This window comes from Phaenicophaeus curvirostris, chromosome 2, assembly GCF_032191515.1.
Source record: "Phaenicophaeus curvirostris isolate KB17595 chromosome 2, BPBGC_Pcur_1.0, whole genome shotgun sequence".
Lineage (NCBI taxonomy): Eukaryota > Metazoa > Chordata > Aves > Cuculiformes > Cuculidae > Phaenicophaeus > Phaenicophaeus curvirostris.
The window spans coordinates 51,362,323-51,377,751 of NC_091393.1; the positions used below are offsets into that span (position 1 = coordinate 51,362,323).

Genomic DNA, 15,429 nt, shown 5'->3' on the forward strand with positions numbered 1-15,429 from the left:
AAGCCAACTTATTCTTTAAATTTCTTCCAGGACCTGTTGATGATGGAACAAGTGAAAGATTTTGCTGCTAATGTTTATGAGGCTTTTAGTACTCCTCAGCAACTAGAGAAATGAACTCTACGTTTATAGGAATAGATGGTGTATTTATAATGAATCCTTTGTGACTGCTGATGAGACCTGGGTTAATTTTATAATGGTGTAGGGAGTATAGACCAGCAGAAAGAACATTCTGAAAAATGTGGGAGTGAGCCCATATTTATTCTAATAGAATTCTGTCTCAACTACCCATTAAAGATATTCTTGGTGAAAGAATCATTGTATGTAAAGAGTTTTCTATTAAAAAAATGGTTAAACTCCTTCCATAATTCGATTTTTTTTTTTTTTTTTTTTGCATCTGAAAGGCATCTGGTGGCAGTATTACAGCAAGGTACTAAACCCACTTGTTTTTCTGGGTTCGTTAATTTCTGGAAAAAACTAATGATAGTCATCTAAATGTAGCACAAAGCAGAATAAAGTAAGGCAGCAGCTTCTTCCAAATTTTTCATTTTATAAAGGAAAACTCTCCTTTTTTCCTTAACTTCACAAATATTTTTCCAAAGAGTCTTTCATTTTTCAGGAAGCCTTTGCCAATCGATGCACGTGTATCCTGAACAAGCCAGGGTGGGGGGGTGGGTGCGCTCTCTGTTACTTAATACTGAAGGAATGTGGATTTTTAGAAGTTCTCCTGTTTAGGCTGTTGAAACAGCCACACTGTACACATTAACTTGTAAATATTTTATCTTAATTTGTATTAATTTTGAGCCCAACTGTCTGTATTGTAATAAAATATTTTAATGTAAAATTTGTGCTATTAACATTACTGGCAGGAAAGGCAGTAACTTCATTTGGCCCAGCACTTAAAATCTTGACGTAGTTGAAAGAATAAATTTAACTTATACAGTAGCAGTTTTGCACTTACTAATATTACTCAGGAAAAATAAACCTTTGATCTCTACACTGAAACAATTAATGATTTTTGTTGTCATATACCTCCCCCACTTTGCAAACTTCACAGTGCAGGTCTGTCCCTCCAGCTGCTGACACATGATGAGTTTGGGAGCTTTCCAAGTTAGATGCAATCTCTCCTCTGCTTAAAATGTTGTTGAGGATCCCTAGCAATTCTGATTATTTCTTTCTAAAAAAATTTAGTCAGTGAAGTATATATTGTTTAACAGGCCACAGAAGGCCCTCGTAACTGTGTAAGAACAGTGGCTGGAAAGAAGAGTCAGCTTTTACTATGTTGAATTACACAAAACAGCAAGAAAATCCCTCCCACTTTACTTTTATCCCAAAAATGTATAAAATTACTTGACAATGGGAACAGGTGAAATTAAGGATTTTCATGATGAGAAATGAAGATTTAATGCCTTCCCCCACCCTAGAGGAAAAGTCAAGGGAAATGCTCAGTTTTTCACACAAGTTCAAATAAATTATATGCAGAGATTCAACTACATATTGCTACATTTCATAGGAGGTTCATTCCATCCTTTAACAGCCCAGCTTTCAGAAAAAAAAAAAAGTGAAATTGATGTTTCTCAAGCAAGTAAGAGTTAGACACCAGTGATGAGAAACTGGGCAAAACATCAGGGTTCCCTGCTGCCCAAAGCTCAGTTTACGCCAGTGAGTTGCAAAGTCCATCCCCACTGACATGGCAATTGCTTAGGAGTTAACTGAGGTAGAGTTATTACAATTCCCTTTTCTCCCAGTGCAACCCATTTCAGCAGCTCCTTGTAGCCAACCAGCTTCACCTAAGATAGAAACACAAACAACAATGAGAAAAGTGTCTTTTCAAAGTGCAGATCGCTGCAAAACTGACAAAAGAAGGGTTGTTCCATCGCTACTTCATTATCCAATTATCCTTAAATGCCATTTATCAAGCAAATGAATGATAAAAAGTTTTTCTTCTATCTTTAAAGTAGATATGGAAATAATAAAGTCTGTGATGTTTAGTCTTGAGAAGCACTTAAGTCTGTAAAAGGTACATAAACACTTCCCATAAGTTATTTGGGTCTAAGCAGGGATCCAGGTACCACAGTATGCAGCTTTGAATCGCCTGTTTCTGAAATGCCTGTTTCCTAAGGTGGAACTTGTGGTCTTGAGTGAGCATCAATGTTTCTTAGTGAGTACAGCCAGCTGGCTCAAACAAACCTGACCTGAAGAACCGTCTTCACTAAAAACACACAACAGCTTTTTCTTCCTTATTACAGAGCTGTCTTGGCCTTAAATTAGTTAGATTATTTTCATATGGGATTAGCACAGAAGGGATAATCCAGAAAGGCACATAATACACTTCAGCTATTAGTGGACATCCAATGCATGAGACCAGAGTGGAGCTAACCCAAAGTGAATCCCCACCCCCAATGCACATTGTTGGCATCAAGGCCTGACCACCCGCTGTTCTCTATACCTCTGCTTCCACTGGGTTACACTATTCGCTAGTGCTCAACTTCTAAGCGCCGCTTACTCTAAGGTACATTACAGTAACCTCGATCCCTGAGCAAGGAAAACCTCTCTGTGCTTTCCCTTTGCTCAAGGCTTTGACTTGAAGCTACCGCACCATTACAGCAATTACAATACTGCCAAAGTCATGAGGGGGGATATTTATAGAGAAAGGTTATGCAGAGTTAGAGTCGACACAGGGAACGGGAAGGGCAGCACAGGTTTTTTCTTCCTGCTACTTGGCCTCTTTTTATGATCCTTAGTTTGGAAGCCAGAACGTATCCCAGCAACAATTCAGTCTAAGTTAGTTTGTTGGAGACAAAACATCCCACTGGGATGACTATGACAAGGAGGGCCCAAAATGAAAACAAACATTTTGCTGGGTCTCTTCCAACATACTCTGTCCTAAGAGTTATGGATTCCCAAAGATGCCAGAAACTAAAATAAACACTGACGGAACATGAAAAATTCTAGCGGTGTTTTTTCTTCAGAGTATACATCTTCTGCACTGTGTTAAAAGCCTCACTGGTCTAAAGGGGGTGAGTGCGTGTGTCCTTTACCTGTGTTTCTCCAAGCTTAGCCTGCGGCTCACCAAGTTCCAGAATCCCAGAGACTGGCCAGTTAAGGAAGATAGCGTTGACTTTGCCTTCTTTAGGGCTGAACGTGTACCTGGTGGGAAATATGGAACAGAAATGCATGTCAGTTTTAACTTGCAGATGTTCTGAAGTGATTTATAGAGTGATTTCAAGACTGGAAAAATGGTTTTGAAGTCAGAAGTCAGAATTAGTTCAATTTTCACACACACAGCCATCTCTACTGACAACTTACACTCTTTAATAAACTGCTGTTTCTTCAAAATACGTTCCAACAAAATTACAGGTAATAAAGACAATTGAACTGAATTTCAAGGTAAACACCTGTAGTAACTTTAGCAAGCATATCACTCACTGCTGCCTGGCTGTGTAGGAAGGAGATACTTGCAGGGCAGAGGAATCACCAGCAGATAATAGTGTGTTATATTCAGAAAAATATGGTAATTCACATCTATACACAAACATACACACATTCCACTAAAAAAAATTTAACAAGCATATGTGCAACAATAAAGCTTCCCCCTTGAATAGCTAGTTTTTAAAAAAAACTAACTTGAGCAGACATTGTCTATGTATGTCCTTGGAAGTCTCCTGGCATATATTTGAAACATTCCTTCCTCCTTGCTTCATTTAGTTACAGTATTTTATTGCTCTTGGAAGTGGTGTCACTAGACAGTCAACGGTTCAGCAGTTCAAGGCTAAAGCCAGATGGCCAAATCTTCCTGGGAACAGGACTGAAACGGCTCACTGAGGCAGAGAAGAGAGTCAAGACCAAAACCTTGATGGACCACTAAGGTGTGAAGCGGCTCTGAAGCACAAAGGCAGAGACTGGCAGAATTTAGTGACCAAACAATTGCTGTTATCTACCCACCTGTTTTAACTTTAAAAAGAAATGCAGAATATGCTAGACTGATTTCTAGTTTCTCTGTCTCCCCCTTCTTTCTCTCTAAACAGTGACACCAAGTATTACTTTGTACAGATAAACACTTTGTAGCAGTTATATATTTCTGGATTTTGAAATTTTTTGTTACAGCTTCTGTTCCCAGCTATGCTAAGAAGCCCAAAATCACTAAGGAAATGCCTGCAGCTTTCCCGTCAGCCTCAGCATCATCCTAAAACTGCGTTCTCGGACACCCATTCTCTACCTGCAGTTTCATACACAACTTTACAGGCAGTTACTAAAAGTGATAAAAGGGTTAATTTCTTCACAGCATACAAAGTAAGATGTTGATTTCTGTAGCATCATAGAATCATAGAATGGTTTGAGCTGGAAGGGACATTAAAGATCATCCTGTTGCAGCCACCCTGCCATGGGCAGGGACACCTCCCACTAGATCAGGCTGCCCAAGGCCCCATCCAGCCTGGCCTCAAACACTTCCTGGGATGGAGCATCCACAACTTCCCTGGGCAACCTCTGCCAGTGCCTCACCACTCTCATCGTGAAGACTTTCTTCCTAATGTCTAATCTAAATCCAATTTAAAGCCATTCCCCCTTCTCCTATCATTACATGCCCTTGTAAAAAGTCCCTCCTCAACTTTCTCGTTGCCCTGTCAGGTACTGGAAGGTCGCTATATAGTCTCATCAGAGCCTTCTCTTCTCCAGGCTGAACAACCCCAACTCTCTCAGCCTGTCCTCATAGCAGAGGTGTTCTATTCCTCCGATCATCTTTGTAGCTCTCCTCTGGACCCATTCCAGCAGTTCCATATCCTTCTTATATTATTCTTATGTTATCAAGTCACTAAGGATTTCACAATTTCACATAGACTGCTAGTGCTTTACACATCCTAGACTTTAATTAAGTAGCCTCACCACACTTCTGGTGCGACCGTGTCGTTCTGTGCTCTCCATGGTTTTGTTCCATAGATGGCTTCTCCGTTGACTTTCAGCCAGGCACCCATCTGCCTCAGGCGTTCCTCAAATATAACAGCAATGCGACCGTCGTGAGTGGGCCCAATATTCATCAAGAGATTTCCTCCACAAGACACTGTTTCTACAAGTTGCTGAAATGTTTTGAAATACACACACAGAACATATGGTTACAGCTAATGAAATCATATATTTGAAGTTCTTTCTAAAGCCAGGCATGGTGCCTTCAGAACGATAAACCAGGCGAGTTACGTTATTGCTGCATGTCTAGACTTTGGGGGTCATCCCAACAGTCAATACAAAATTTAAACTTCCTTTAAACAAAGCTCTCCTGTCAGTTTTTATGGCAGAAAACAACTCAAAACACATCTTTGCAAAAATATATCTGGCCATCTACATTAGAATCAGACCCTACAACCTTTTAACTTTTTGACTTCTGCAGGAATTTCATGAGAAAAGAGAATAAGGCTAATAGATGCCACTTCATTTTCACTGAAGCTGAGAGAAGCAACTTCCTTCTCCTTCCTCTGTTTGATGCTTTTCCTGTTTTAAAGGGGCATCTGTAAAAAACTAAGAAGCCTTTTACAGACCAATAAATATTAGTATTCATATTCACACTGCCCTCCAGAGATCATAGCTAAGATGCACAGTACTGAGGAACAAAGAATAAGGTGCTGAATTCAAATCTGCTGCCTCTGAAAAGAGGTTACTTCAACTTGAACTCATCTCTTGCAAGCACAGTCCTAGGAACAGGTTTGGATTAAGCAACAGTAACAATCTTCCCCTCGCTAGCTGAATTTTGTAATTAAGTGCATTTATCTGAAAGACTGATCATTTATGCTTTCATTCAGCGATCCTAAGCTACAAATCTTATTTTCATACCTTAGACTAGCAAAGAAAATCAACGTTGTTTTTTACCAGCTGTCTGCATCTGCTACTGTTATCTTTATGTCTGTAGTAAGTGTATCCAGGTCTCTTCTTTAAATGAAGTAGAATGAAAGGGAAGTTTCCCACTACAAGGTAGAAAGTTTATTAAGAGTTATAAACTGTTTCTAGCTAGAAGGGGGAAACGATGCAGCTTTCTATCAAGAATTCCTAAAATGGAACTGTGAAACTGCAACTGTTTGCTCCTCAGCAACTTAGAGGTGCAGTTCCTAGAAAAACTTAGTAGGAAAGGTAAATATGAGACTGCAGATCAGGTTTTGGCCAGTTACTCGCAGGGGAAATAACTTCTAAGAAAGTGATTGAATTTTTACTAAATAATTTTTCACTTAGTCGTTTCTATAAAATTAATAACAACTACATGGATATGCCCTCCTGACAGTTAGGCTGCAAATGAACAAAATTATTGATTTCATTGATTCATTATTCAATAAAATAATACATTTTCTAAAAATAGAGACATAATTGAAATGTGATATAATGCAATAATGAGAAGGAAGAACAGGAAGTTGCGGGCAACTCCTTTGTCCTACTGTACCTTCACCAAGTCCTCAATTGTGAGGTAATCATCAAGCTGTGCATTCCTTCTGTACCCCCATGACCTCTTGTCAATAGTCATGCAGTTCTCCCACTTGTGAGGCAGGAGGTGGCCGGGGTTGTACCTGTCACTACAAGTGTAGAAGCCACCGTGTGTACAGATGCTGCCGACTCCCCAGCGGTCATTGGTCACAACTGTGTCCCGGACTGGACTGGAAACAGAGAAATTTCATTATTTTTATTCTAAAAAACACAGTCACTGCCACTATAATCCCTTCCCACACACACACCTCTCCCAGAAACTAACATTTAGGATGACTTCTATACTATTAATTTATTTCAATTAGAATAAGTGCAATTCCAGGAATCCTGTTCTCATCCTTTGCAAGTAAAAGGTCTTAGGGAAATGTGCTGCAGACTTCCACAGGAGGTCTGCCAGAAATCAGCCTGCACTTCACATCCCCTGCCAGATGTTCAGTCTGCAATGACAACAATGTACCCATCCATATTCTCGAATGATCCTGCTATCCTGTTTGTCTGTGCAGCAGAAAATACGTAGGGAAAAAGATGATTAAGTGGAATAGCCACTACCGTCTTAACTGATTAATTTTGCAAATGTGGTTAACAGTCTTTTTCTAAAGTTCTAGGGAAGACCTGGATTGTATATTTCAGGAGAATCAATTTTTAGTTAAGTCCTCTTAAGCAGAAGTAACAGGTTCCACCACAAACAAGACAAACTAGAGATAGAGGAGAATTTCAGTTAAGGAGCTAAACTTAGCACCATTATGTACCTGTCATTATACAGCCAAGCCAAGAAACCAGTGCTGTTCCAGTAAGTATCTGGTGCATTTCCACCCCCATCAGACCAAATTATTTCTGGTTGGTACTTGGTCACAATTTCATAGAGTTCTGGTAACGATTTACTGGTTGGAAACTTCCTTGTCTTAAAGTCATTGGTGGCATCCTCAAGGAAGAGAGGATTAAACCATTCGAACAGGGAATGATATAACCCAAAGCGCAAGTCAGTCCTGTTTCTAATAGATGTTGCTAGTTCAGCCACAAGATCTCGTTTTGGTCCCACTTCAACAGCATTCCAGTTCCAAGAATATTTGGATCCCCACAAAGTAAAGCCTAAAAAAGAGAAAAATCAAAGGATCAGAAAGGGGAGCAAAAGAGGGGAAGTTAGAGTTCCTCCTTCTGGAAAGTATTCTGCATGTGCTTTGCGAAAAAAAAACAACAGGTATAAAACAATAAAAATCATATATGTAATAATGTTGTTATAATGGTATAAAGTATGTCTGTTTATGCAGTCATAACATCAAAACACATTGCCAGATAGGTTTACATATTTCTTTTATACATACACATACACATTTTTATAAGTATAAAAGTCCATTTTCCAGTTCTGTACTGCTTAGAATAATTATTCCTCCTCCTTAATTATTCAATCCATTCTTACGTCCCAACAAAATTAACAGCAACTTTTGAGACATTTGCATTTTCACCAAATGTTTCAAATGCAAACTGTAAATGCACACGCAACAACTGAAAGATAAAATGCTTTCTCAGTTGCAGAATGCACAAGCTATCATTTGCATTCAGAGACTGTTCTCCCTTCTGTTTAGATCTTATGCAAATGTTCACTTTTCATTTGTCTTGACATTTATAACAGCTCAATCAGCTACTCAGTACATGTATGTAAGCAGAGAGCAAAAATTCCTGAAACAGTTTTTAAAATATCAGCGTTACATATCAGGAGGGATTTAATGTTTCAGACATCCAACAATCCAGCACAAGCATCTGCATGTTCTACTACACTGCAGACTTAAACCACTGGCAGAGGAGCTCGACTCCCACCTTCAAATTGCTTTATGCTCATTGCCTTATAAATCTTGCAATATTTTTGTGAACTGCATACATGTAATTGTATCGAGTAGACATTCAAGCTAAAAACTCATGCCCAAGGCTACAGGACAGACTAAATTAATCATGATTCTTTTCAAGTCACTGGGAATTGCACCACGGGCATCATCAGGATCAAGATTTTATGTGTGTCAGAGCTGAGATTAAAATCAGAAGTTACTAGGCACCAGTCTTGAACCCACATCTCCCCAAGCACCAACAACATTCACTAGATGTACTGTCATATTGCATCTTAATGTTTCATACTTTCTTTGCTACCAGGTTTCCTTCCAACCACTTCCTTTTCCTTTACTTTGCAGAGTATCTTACAATTACAGTGCCAAAAATCAATCATGCCTGTAAAGTAAGAGACCCGGTTCAAGGTTTTGGCTTCTATGCACTGCATCAGAAAGAGCTATACCCTGTTTCTAACTCTAAAGTTGACTCCTAGAACATACTCCTAAATTCCCTGGTGAAACTCAGGGACTTCATTAACTGCCTGTGCACAGCAGCTCTCCGTACATGACACAGCACAGAATTCACTTTTGTGGTTTCTTGAGCAATAAACTTCACAATAAAAAAAAGAAACTATGGCTATTGCAGGAAGCTCAGTGGCCACCACCACTTCAGGCTGTCTAACCTACAGCAAGAGAACAATGGCACAATCTATCTCTTCTCCTATGCAAGTTTCATGGCCACAGCATTTTTGTAAGAGTCAGAAAAATGCACCCACGTTGCTTGGGTGAATCGTTTTCTCTTTGGCTGGGTTGGGCAGGTAGGGCTGCCAGGCTTTCCCTGACTCTCTCAACAGGCAGGAAAGTCACCTGGATTTTATTTCTATTGACAGAAATGCAAGAATTACTAACATTCCCAAACCTTCCACTTACCCTCATGATGTTTTGAAGTTAAGACAACATATTTTGCACCTGAAGCCTTCAGAAGATCTGCCCACTGGTTAGGATCAAAGAATTCTGCTGTAAACAGCGGCCCAAAATCTTCATAACTGAACCCAGGTGGGTAATTTGCTTCCATAAATTTCACATATGGCGCGCTCTTTTCCTTCTGCCAGTACCACCTAACAAAACATAACACAGAGCAAAAACATGTCTGCTGGTGTATTTTGAGAGAAAGAAAAGAAAGTTGAAATCATCAGCTCCTTTGTGCACTCAAACTGAGAAGCTCATGGCACTGGCAATGGGATAAAACCATTTCAGAACATAAAACTATTACTTAACAAAGATTTCCTTTTCTCCATCCTTTTTTCCATACACACTGCTTCTTTCAAGTTCTCCACTTTGGAAAGATCCCAGGATTTCATCTGGAGCAAAGCAACTATCCTTGGTAGTCTAATTCAGTACCCAAATCCTGAAACCATACTAGAGAGTACAGGTACACGGTCCACATAAGCAGCTCAGGTGGCACAAAGAATGCAGTTACCATCCTCAAGTCTCACATATCCGTCATCAGGCATCTCAGCTCTGCTCCTCACAATACAACTCCTACAAGCCACAAACATGCGAGTCAGCAGCTTTACCTTTCTGCTTGTCCAGAGTCCTTTATGTCAAATGCAGGCTCTACTATGTAGGCACACATCTGCCTCAGTCCACTGGACCATTGCACACAGATTTAGGTACCGGAAGGAAAAATAAGGCCGTGACCTCTTTTTGCATCCCACCTAGCAAAGGCAGGAATTGTTTCTGCCCCATGTTTCCCGATCACATCGATTCCTGATCCACAATTGTCACTATTCCAACTGGTCTAGTCCACAGCAAGGCTTGGAGCTCTGCTCTGTGGTCTGAGGGTAGTCTCTCACCCTCAGTGTGGGCAGAGATCATAAACTACTAATACAGCACTATTTGTTTTCAACCTGCTCCATCCCTCCCCTACCTAGCAATGAAACAGAAACAGCAAGCAACTGTTCTTTACTGCATAAACAACCTTATTGCTGGAGACATTTTAACAACAACATATGTTGTGACTGCTAATACTTAAAAGAGAAGGGTCTGAAAGCACTCACCTTTCTATGACTGAAGCCAAGCAGCAAAATTCTTGTTGGCAAATTTAGACATAAATGAAAACAAATGAAAGGAATAAACCATGCCAGAACCTGAATGTTCAACATGTGTTTCTCTCTCCTGACCTGAGCTGGACTCCGGTTCAGTAAGACCACAGTAACCTATGGATATTGTCACCTTCCCAAACAGACTTCAGCATAAACAAATACAATCTCTAGCGGCCAGTGGGAAAAACAATCAAACAAACCCAAAACCAGAAGAAAGGCTGAGACAGCCTCACTCCATAAAAAAAAAAACAAACCCCTGAAAAAAAGCGCCCTCTGACTTTAAAGTATATAATTACATAAATAAACAAATAATATCCTTGCTTTTCTTCCTTTGTCATGTGGTTTGCTAACAATGTGAGCATTTGACTTCTGACAGGACTAGGCTCTAGAAACATTCTGACCAAAGTTGTGCAGCTCTGAATGAAGGAGGATAAGCTGGCTGATATCAGAGTTTATGACTTTGCATTTGAAGCTGCTAACACAGGACTTCAGTCATCTGAATGCACACACTGCCAGATGGCCCTGAAGAAGCTTCACACCCCCATGTGTGTAAGGGTAGGAGGCAACAGGGATATAGAAAACAATTTCATCAACTACATTAGAGTGTTCTGGGGTCTTTTTAGAACAACAGCAAAGAAAGAATGGTTGAGCCTGAACTCATGTACCGCTATCAGAGCACGGCACTCAGAGTAAAGCTTGAACCCAAAGCCAGCTTCCATCTGATCCTGCCCCCAAAAGTCATTAATTAGTAGAAGAAGTCCACATTTTAAAAACTCCTGAAACCCTTGAACATAATTATGAAAAGAATAGGCCAAATATTGCCTTGAGAAAACAGTGGTTTGTGTGTATCAATGTTGGTTTGTTTTAAGACTCTTGCATTTAAGTTTTACCATAGCTCTGCCACAGAGCTGCTGTTGTTGTCATATTGAAAATGAAAAACACAAAAAGCACAAAATGTCTACAAGAAAACTGCAGTTTGCCAAGCAATGGCATTGACTGAGAGGGAGCGACGGACTCCCATGCTTCCCACAGACAGTGCCACAGCCCTCCAGCAAGGGCTGCTGGAGGCTGTTTTGGAGAGACTGGGAGATACCCAGTGCCCAACTTCACAGAGCCTGGGGAGAAGCCCCTTCACGAGGGCCCTAGAAAGCTTTTTCCTCTGCCACTTAAATACCTTTGTGACTAATGCTGTGGAAACAACAGATCTCCTCCCAGCTCTGCTAGCGCTCTGCCTAACTTGGCTAATATCAGCCAACGCATGCAGGAGTTGTAGGGCTGGGCAATCATAGAATCACAGAATCACAGAATGGTTTGGATTGGAAGGGACCTTAAAGATCATCCAGTTCCAACCCTCCTGCCATGGGCAAACATACTCAGCATCAGTATGTGCACTCGCAGCCCAGGCCAACCGTCTCCTGGGCTGCATCAAAAGTAACACGGCCAGCAGGTGGAGGGAGGGGATTCTGCCCCTCTATTCCTTTCTTGTGAGACCTCATTTGGAGTATTGTGTCCAGTTCTGGAATCCTCAGCATAAGAAGGATATGGAGCTGTTGGAACATGTCCAGAAGAGGGCTACAAAAATGATCAGAGGGCTGAAGCACCTTCCATATGAGGACAGGCTGAGAGAGTTTGGGGTTATGCAGCCTGGAGAAGAGAAGGCTCCAAGGAGACCTTATGGTGACCTTCCAGTGCCTAAAGGGGCTGCAGGAAAGCTGGGGAGAGACTGTTCACACAGGCTTGTAGTGATGAGGGGGAATGGCTATAAACTGGAGAGGGACTGGTTTAGACTAGACATAAGGAGGAATTTCTTCCCCATGAGAGTGGTGAGGCACTGGCCCAGGTTGCCCAGGGAAGCTGTGGCTGCCCCATCCCTGGAGGTGTTCAAGGCCAGGCTGGATGGGGCCTTGAGCAGCCTGGGCTGGTGGGAACTAGATGATCTTTAACATCTCTTCCAACCGAAGCTATTCTATGATTCTATGCCAGAAGCACATCAAACTGCTTCCTTGGTTAAGGGCGCCACAGTGCCCATGGCCCAACTGAGCAGCCTCAGGTGGAAATAAACCTCCAGAGTCACCCTGCAGAGGGGCTTAAAATCCAGCCAGGGCTTCGTGGGGGGAGACGCCAAACCCAACCCCACCAGAGCGGAGCTCACCAGAACCACTCGCTGCCGAAGCTGGGCACCGAGAACACGCCCCAGTGGATGAAGACGCCAAATTTCGCCTCGTCAAACCAGGTGGGCAGCGGCCGGGCGTCCAGCGAGCCCCAGGTGGGCTCGTAGCGGGGCGACCGCATCGCCAGGAGGCCGGGCGGCCCCAGCAGCAGCAGCAGCCCCCACAGAGCGGCCATGGCGGCGGCCGCGAGGGGAGGGGGGGGGAGGGAGGAGGTGTCGCGGGGCCGGAGCCGCAGCTGCGCGGTAGCGCCGGGGAGCGGAGCGGAGCTGGGGAGGGGGTTGCCCAGGGAAGCTGCAGCTGCTCCATCCCTGGAGGTGTTCAAGGCCTGGCTGGATGGGGCCGTGGGCAGCCTGGACTGGTTGGGGGTGTCATCCAGAGGGACCTGGACGGGCTGGAGGAGTGGGGCTGTGAGATCTTCGTGAGGTTCAACAGGGCCAAGTGCAAGATCTGGTCAGGGTGATCCCCGTTTTCAGTACACGATGGGAGAGGGCATGATTGAGAGCTGCCCTGTGGAGAAGGACTTGGGGGTGCTGATCGATGAGAAGCTCGACATGAGCCGGCAGCGTGCGCTCGCAGCCCAAGGCCAACCGTGTCCTGGGCTGCATCTAAAGAAGCGTGGCCAGCAGGGCAAGGGAAGTGATTCTGCCCCGCTGTGTCTGTCTTGTGAGACCTCGTCTGGAGTAACGTGTCCAGCTCTGGAATCCTCGAGAAGGAAATGGAACTGTTGGATGGGGTCCAGAGGAGGGCTACAAAGATGATCAGAGGGCTGGAGCACCTTCCCTATGAGGACAGGCTGAGAGAGTTGGGCTTGTTCAGCCTGGAGAAGACCCTGAGGAGACCTTATAGCAGTTTTCCAGTACCTGGAAGGGGCCTACAGGAAAGCTGGAGAGGGTCTGTTCATAAAAGCTTGTGGTGATAGGACAAGGGGGAATGGGTACAAACTGGACAGGAGCAGATTTAGACTAGACATAAGGAAGAATTTCTTCCCCATGAGGGCAGTGAGGCACTGGCACAGGTTGCCCAGGGAAACTGTGGCTGCTCCACCCCTGGAGATGTTCAAGGCCAAGTTGGATGGGGCCTTGGGCAGCCTGGGCTGGTGGGAGGTGTCCTTGCCCGTGGCAGAGGGGATGGAACTAAATGATCTTTCAGGTCCCTCCCAACCCTAATGATTTTATAATTCAATGTCCCTGCCCATGGCAGGGAGGCTAGAACTAGATGGTCTTTAAGGTCTCTTCGAACCCAAACCATTCTATGATTCTATGAATTCCAGGAATCCTGTTCTCATCCTTTGCAAGTAAAAGGTCTTAGGGAAATATGCTGCAGACTTCCACAGGAGGTTTGCCAGAAATCAGCCTGCACTTCACATCCCCCACCAGATCACAGAATCATAGAATAACCAGGTTGGAAGAGACCCACCGGATCATCGAGTCCAACCCTTCCTATCAAACACTAAACCATGCCCCTTAGGACCTCATCCACCTGTGCCTTAAACACCTCCAGGGAAGGTGACTCAACCACCTCCCTGGGCAGCCTGTTCCAGTGCCCAATGACTCTTTCTGTGAAGAACTTTTTCCTAATGCCCAGCCTAAATCTCCCCTGGCGGAGCTTGAGGCCATTCCCTCTCATCCTGTCCCCTGTCACTTGGGAGAAGAGGCCAGCACCTTCCTCTCCACAACCTCCTTTCAGGTAGTTGTAGAGAGCAATGAGGTCTCCCCTCAGCCTCCTCTTCTCCAGGCTAAACAACCCCAGCTCTCTCAGCCGCTCCTCCTCGTAAGGCCTGTTCTCCAGCCCCCTCACCAGCTTTGTTGCTCTTCTCTGGACTCGCTCCAGAGCCTCAACATCCTTCTTATGGTGAGGGGCCCAGAACTGAACACAGTATTCGAGGAGCGGTCTCACCAGTGCCAAGTACAGAGGGAGAATAACCTCCCTGGACCTGCTGATCACGCCGTTTCTGATACAAGCCAAGATGCCAAGATGTTCAAGCTGCAATGACAACAACGTACCCATATTCTCGAATTATTCTGCTATCCTGATTGTGCAGTAGGCAATACTTAGGCAAGAATATGATTAGGTAGAATAGCCACTACCATCTTAAATAATTAATTTGCAAACATGTAACCACTCTGTGAGCCCCTGCAAGGCTCAGCCTCTCTGTGTCCAGCTGAGCCACCAGCATTGCGTCCTTGCCCTCCTCAGTGTGGAGGAGAAGCACGCCAGCCTCTGGGGTCTTATCTCTGTTAGTGCTGCTTTAGCAGCACAGTTAGCCTGTGCTGGTGTTTTTTCTGTCTTTCCTGATGCCCTCTTTGCATATTTTTGCATCAGACCCTAGCAGTCATAGAATGACTTTTGTGAAAGAATTTGCTTTAATCAGCAAATGCTAACTTTCCCAAATCATCACTATGAATGGAAATTTCTTTGGCAATCTTGCCAGAATAGTTAAAAATGAATGAGCAGGCAACTGAATTAATCTCTCTCCACCTGGGAAGGATGTGTGCTTTACTCTTATTCTATGGAAACACAACTTCAGTTCCCAGAGCCATTAAGCACAGCTGTTATAGTTCATCTAAAATATCTAAAGGACTGGGAAATGCATATTTCTTTAGTATTTTCTTTTATGTACCTTAATGAGTGTATTAAGTTACAGGCCAATAAAAACCATTGTAACTTCCATGGTATCATTCTTTCTGACAGTTCACATTACCCTGATTTCCAAAAGCATTTTGATATCACAATATCAAAACTGACCCTCTTCATATTGCTTTTACATTCAACGTTGACCTATTTTCCCTATGTCTTCCTTTGCCTTCATTCCTTCAGATGTCATTGTGTTTCTCAAAAGGAATCCTTAAATGCACTTCACCCCTTCCTATGGTATCT

General features: G+C 43.1%; 2 protein-coding genes across 4 annotated transcripts in view; one reads left to right on the forward strand and one right to left on the reverse strand.

Moving 5' to 3' along the window:
• The window catches only part of PEX3 (peroxisomal biogenesis factor 3), an 18,429-nt gene extending 17,588 nt beyond the window's left edge, over window positions 1-841 (forward strand). Inside the window, exon 12 of the mRNA XM_069852050.1 lies at window positions 31-841. Within this exon, the coding sequence (XP_069708151.1) occupies window positions 31-114 (84 nt within the window). The 3' untranslated portion in view covers window positions 115-841. The remainder of the gene's footprint in view (window positions 1-30) is intronic.
• The window catches only part of FUCA2 (alpha-L-fucosidase 2), a 15,789-nt gene extending 3,069 nt beyond the window's left edge, over window positions 1-12,720 (reverse strand). The window contains exons 1-7 of one of the 3 annotated variants that reach the window (XM_069852047.1): window positions 12,534-12,720; window positions 9,207-9,394; window positions 7,209-7,548; window positions 6,419-6,629; window positions 4,882-5,072; window positions 3,039-3,147; window positions 28-1,787 (exon numbers count right to left, since the gene is read on the reverse strand). In XM_069852047.1, the coding sequence (XP_069708148.1) occupies window positions 1,647-1,787; window positions 3,039-3,147; window positions 4,882-5,072; window positions 6,419-6,629; window positions 7,209-7,548; window positions 9,207-9,394; window positions 12,534-12,673 (1,320 nt within the window). In that variant the 5' untranslated portion in view covers window positions 12,674-12,720 and the 3' untranslated portion in view covers window positions 28-1,646. Of the gene's footprint in view, window positions 1-27; window positions 1,788-2,542; window positions 2,929-3,038; window positions 3,148-4,881; window positions 5,073-6,418; window positions 6,630-7,208; window positions 7,549-9,206; window positions 9,395-12,533 lie in introns of those variants that run through there. The other 2 variants (XM_069852049.1, XM_069852048.1) reach the window with 2 other exon arrangements.
• Window positions 12,721-15,429: the final 2,709 nt, after the last annotated feature.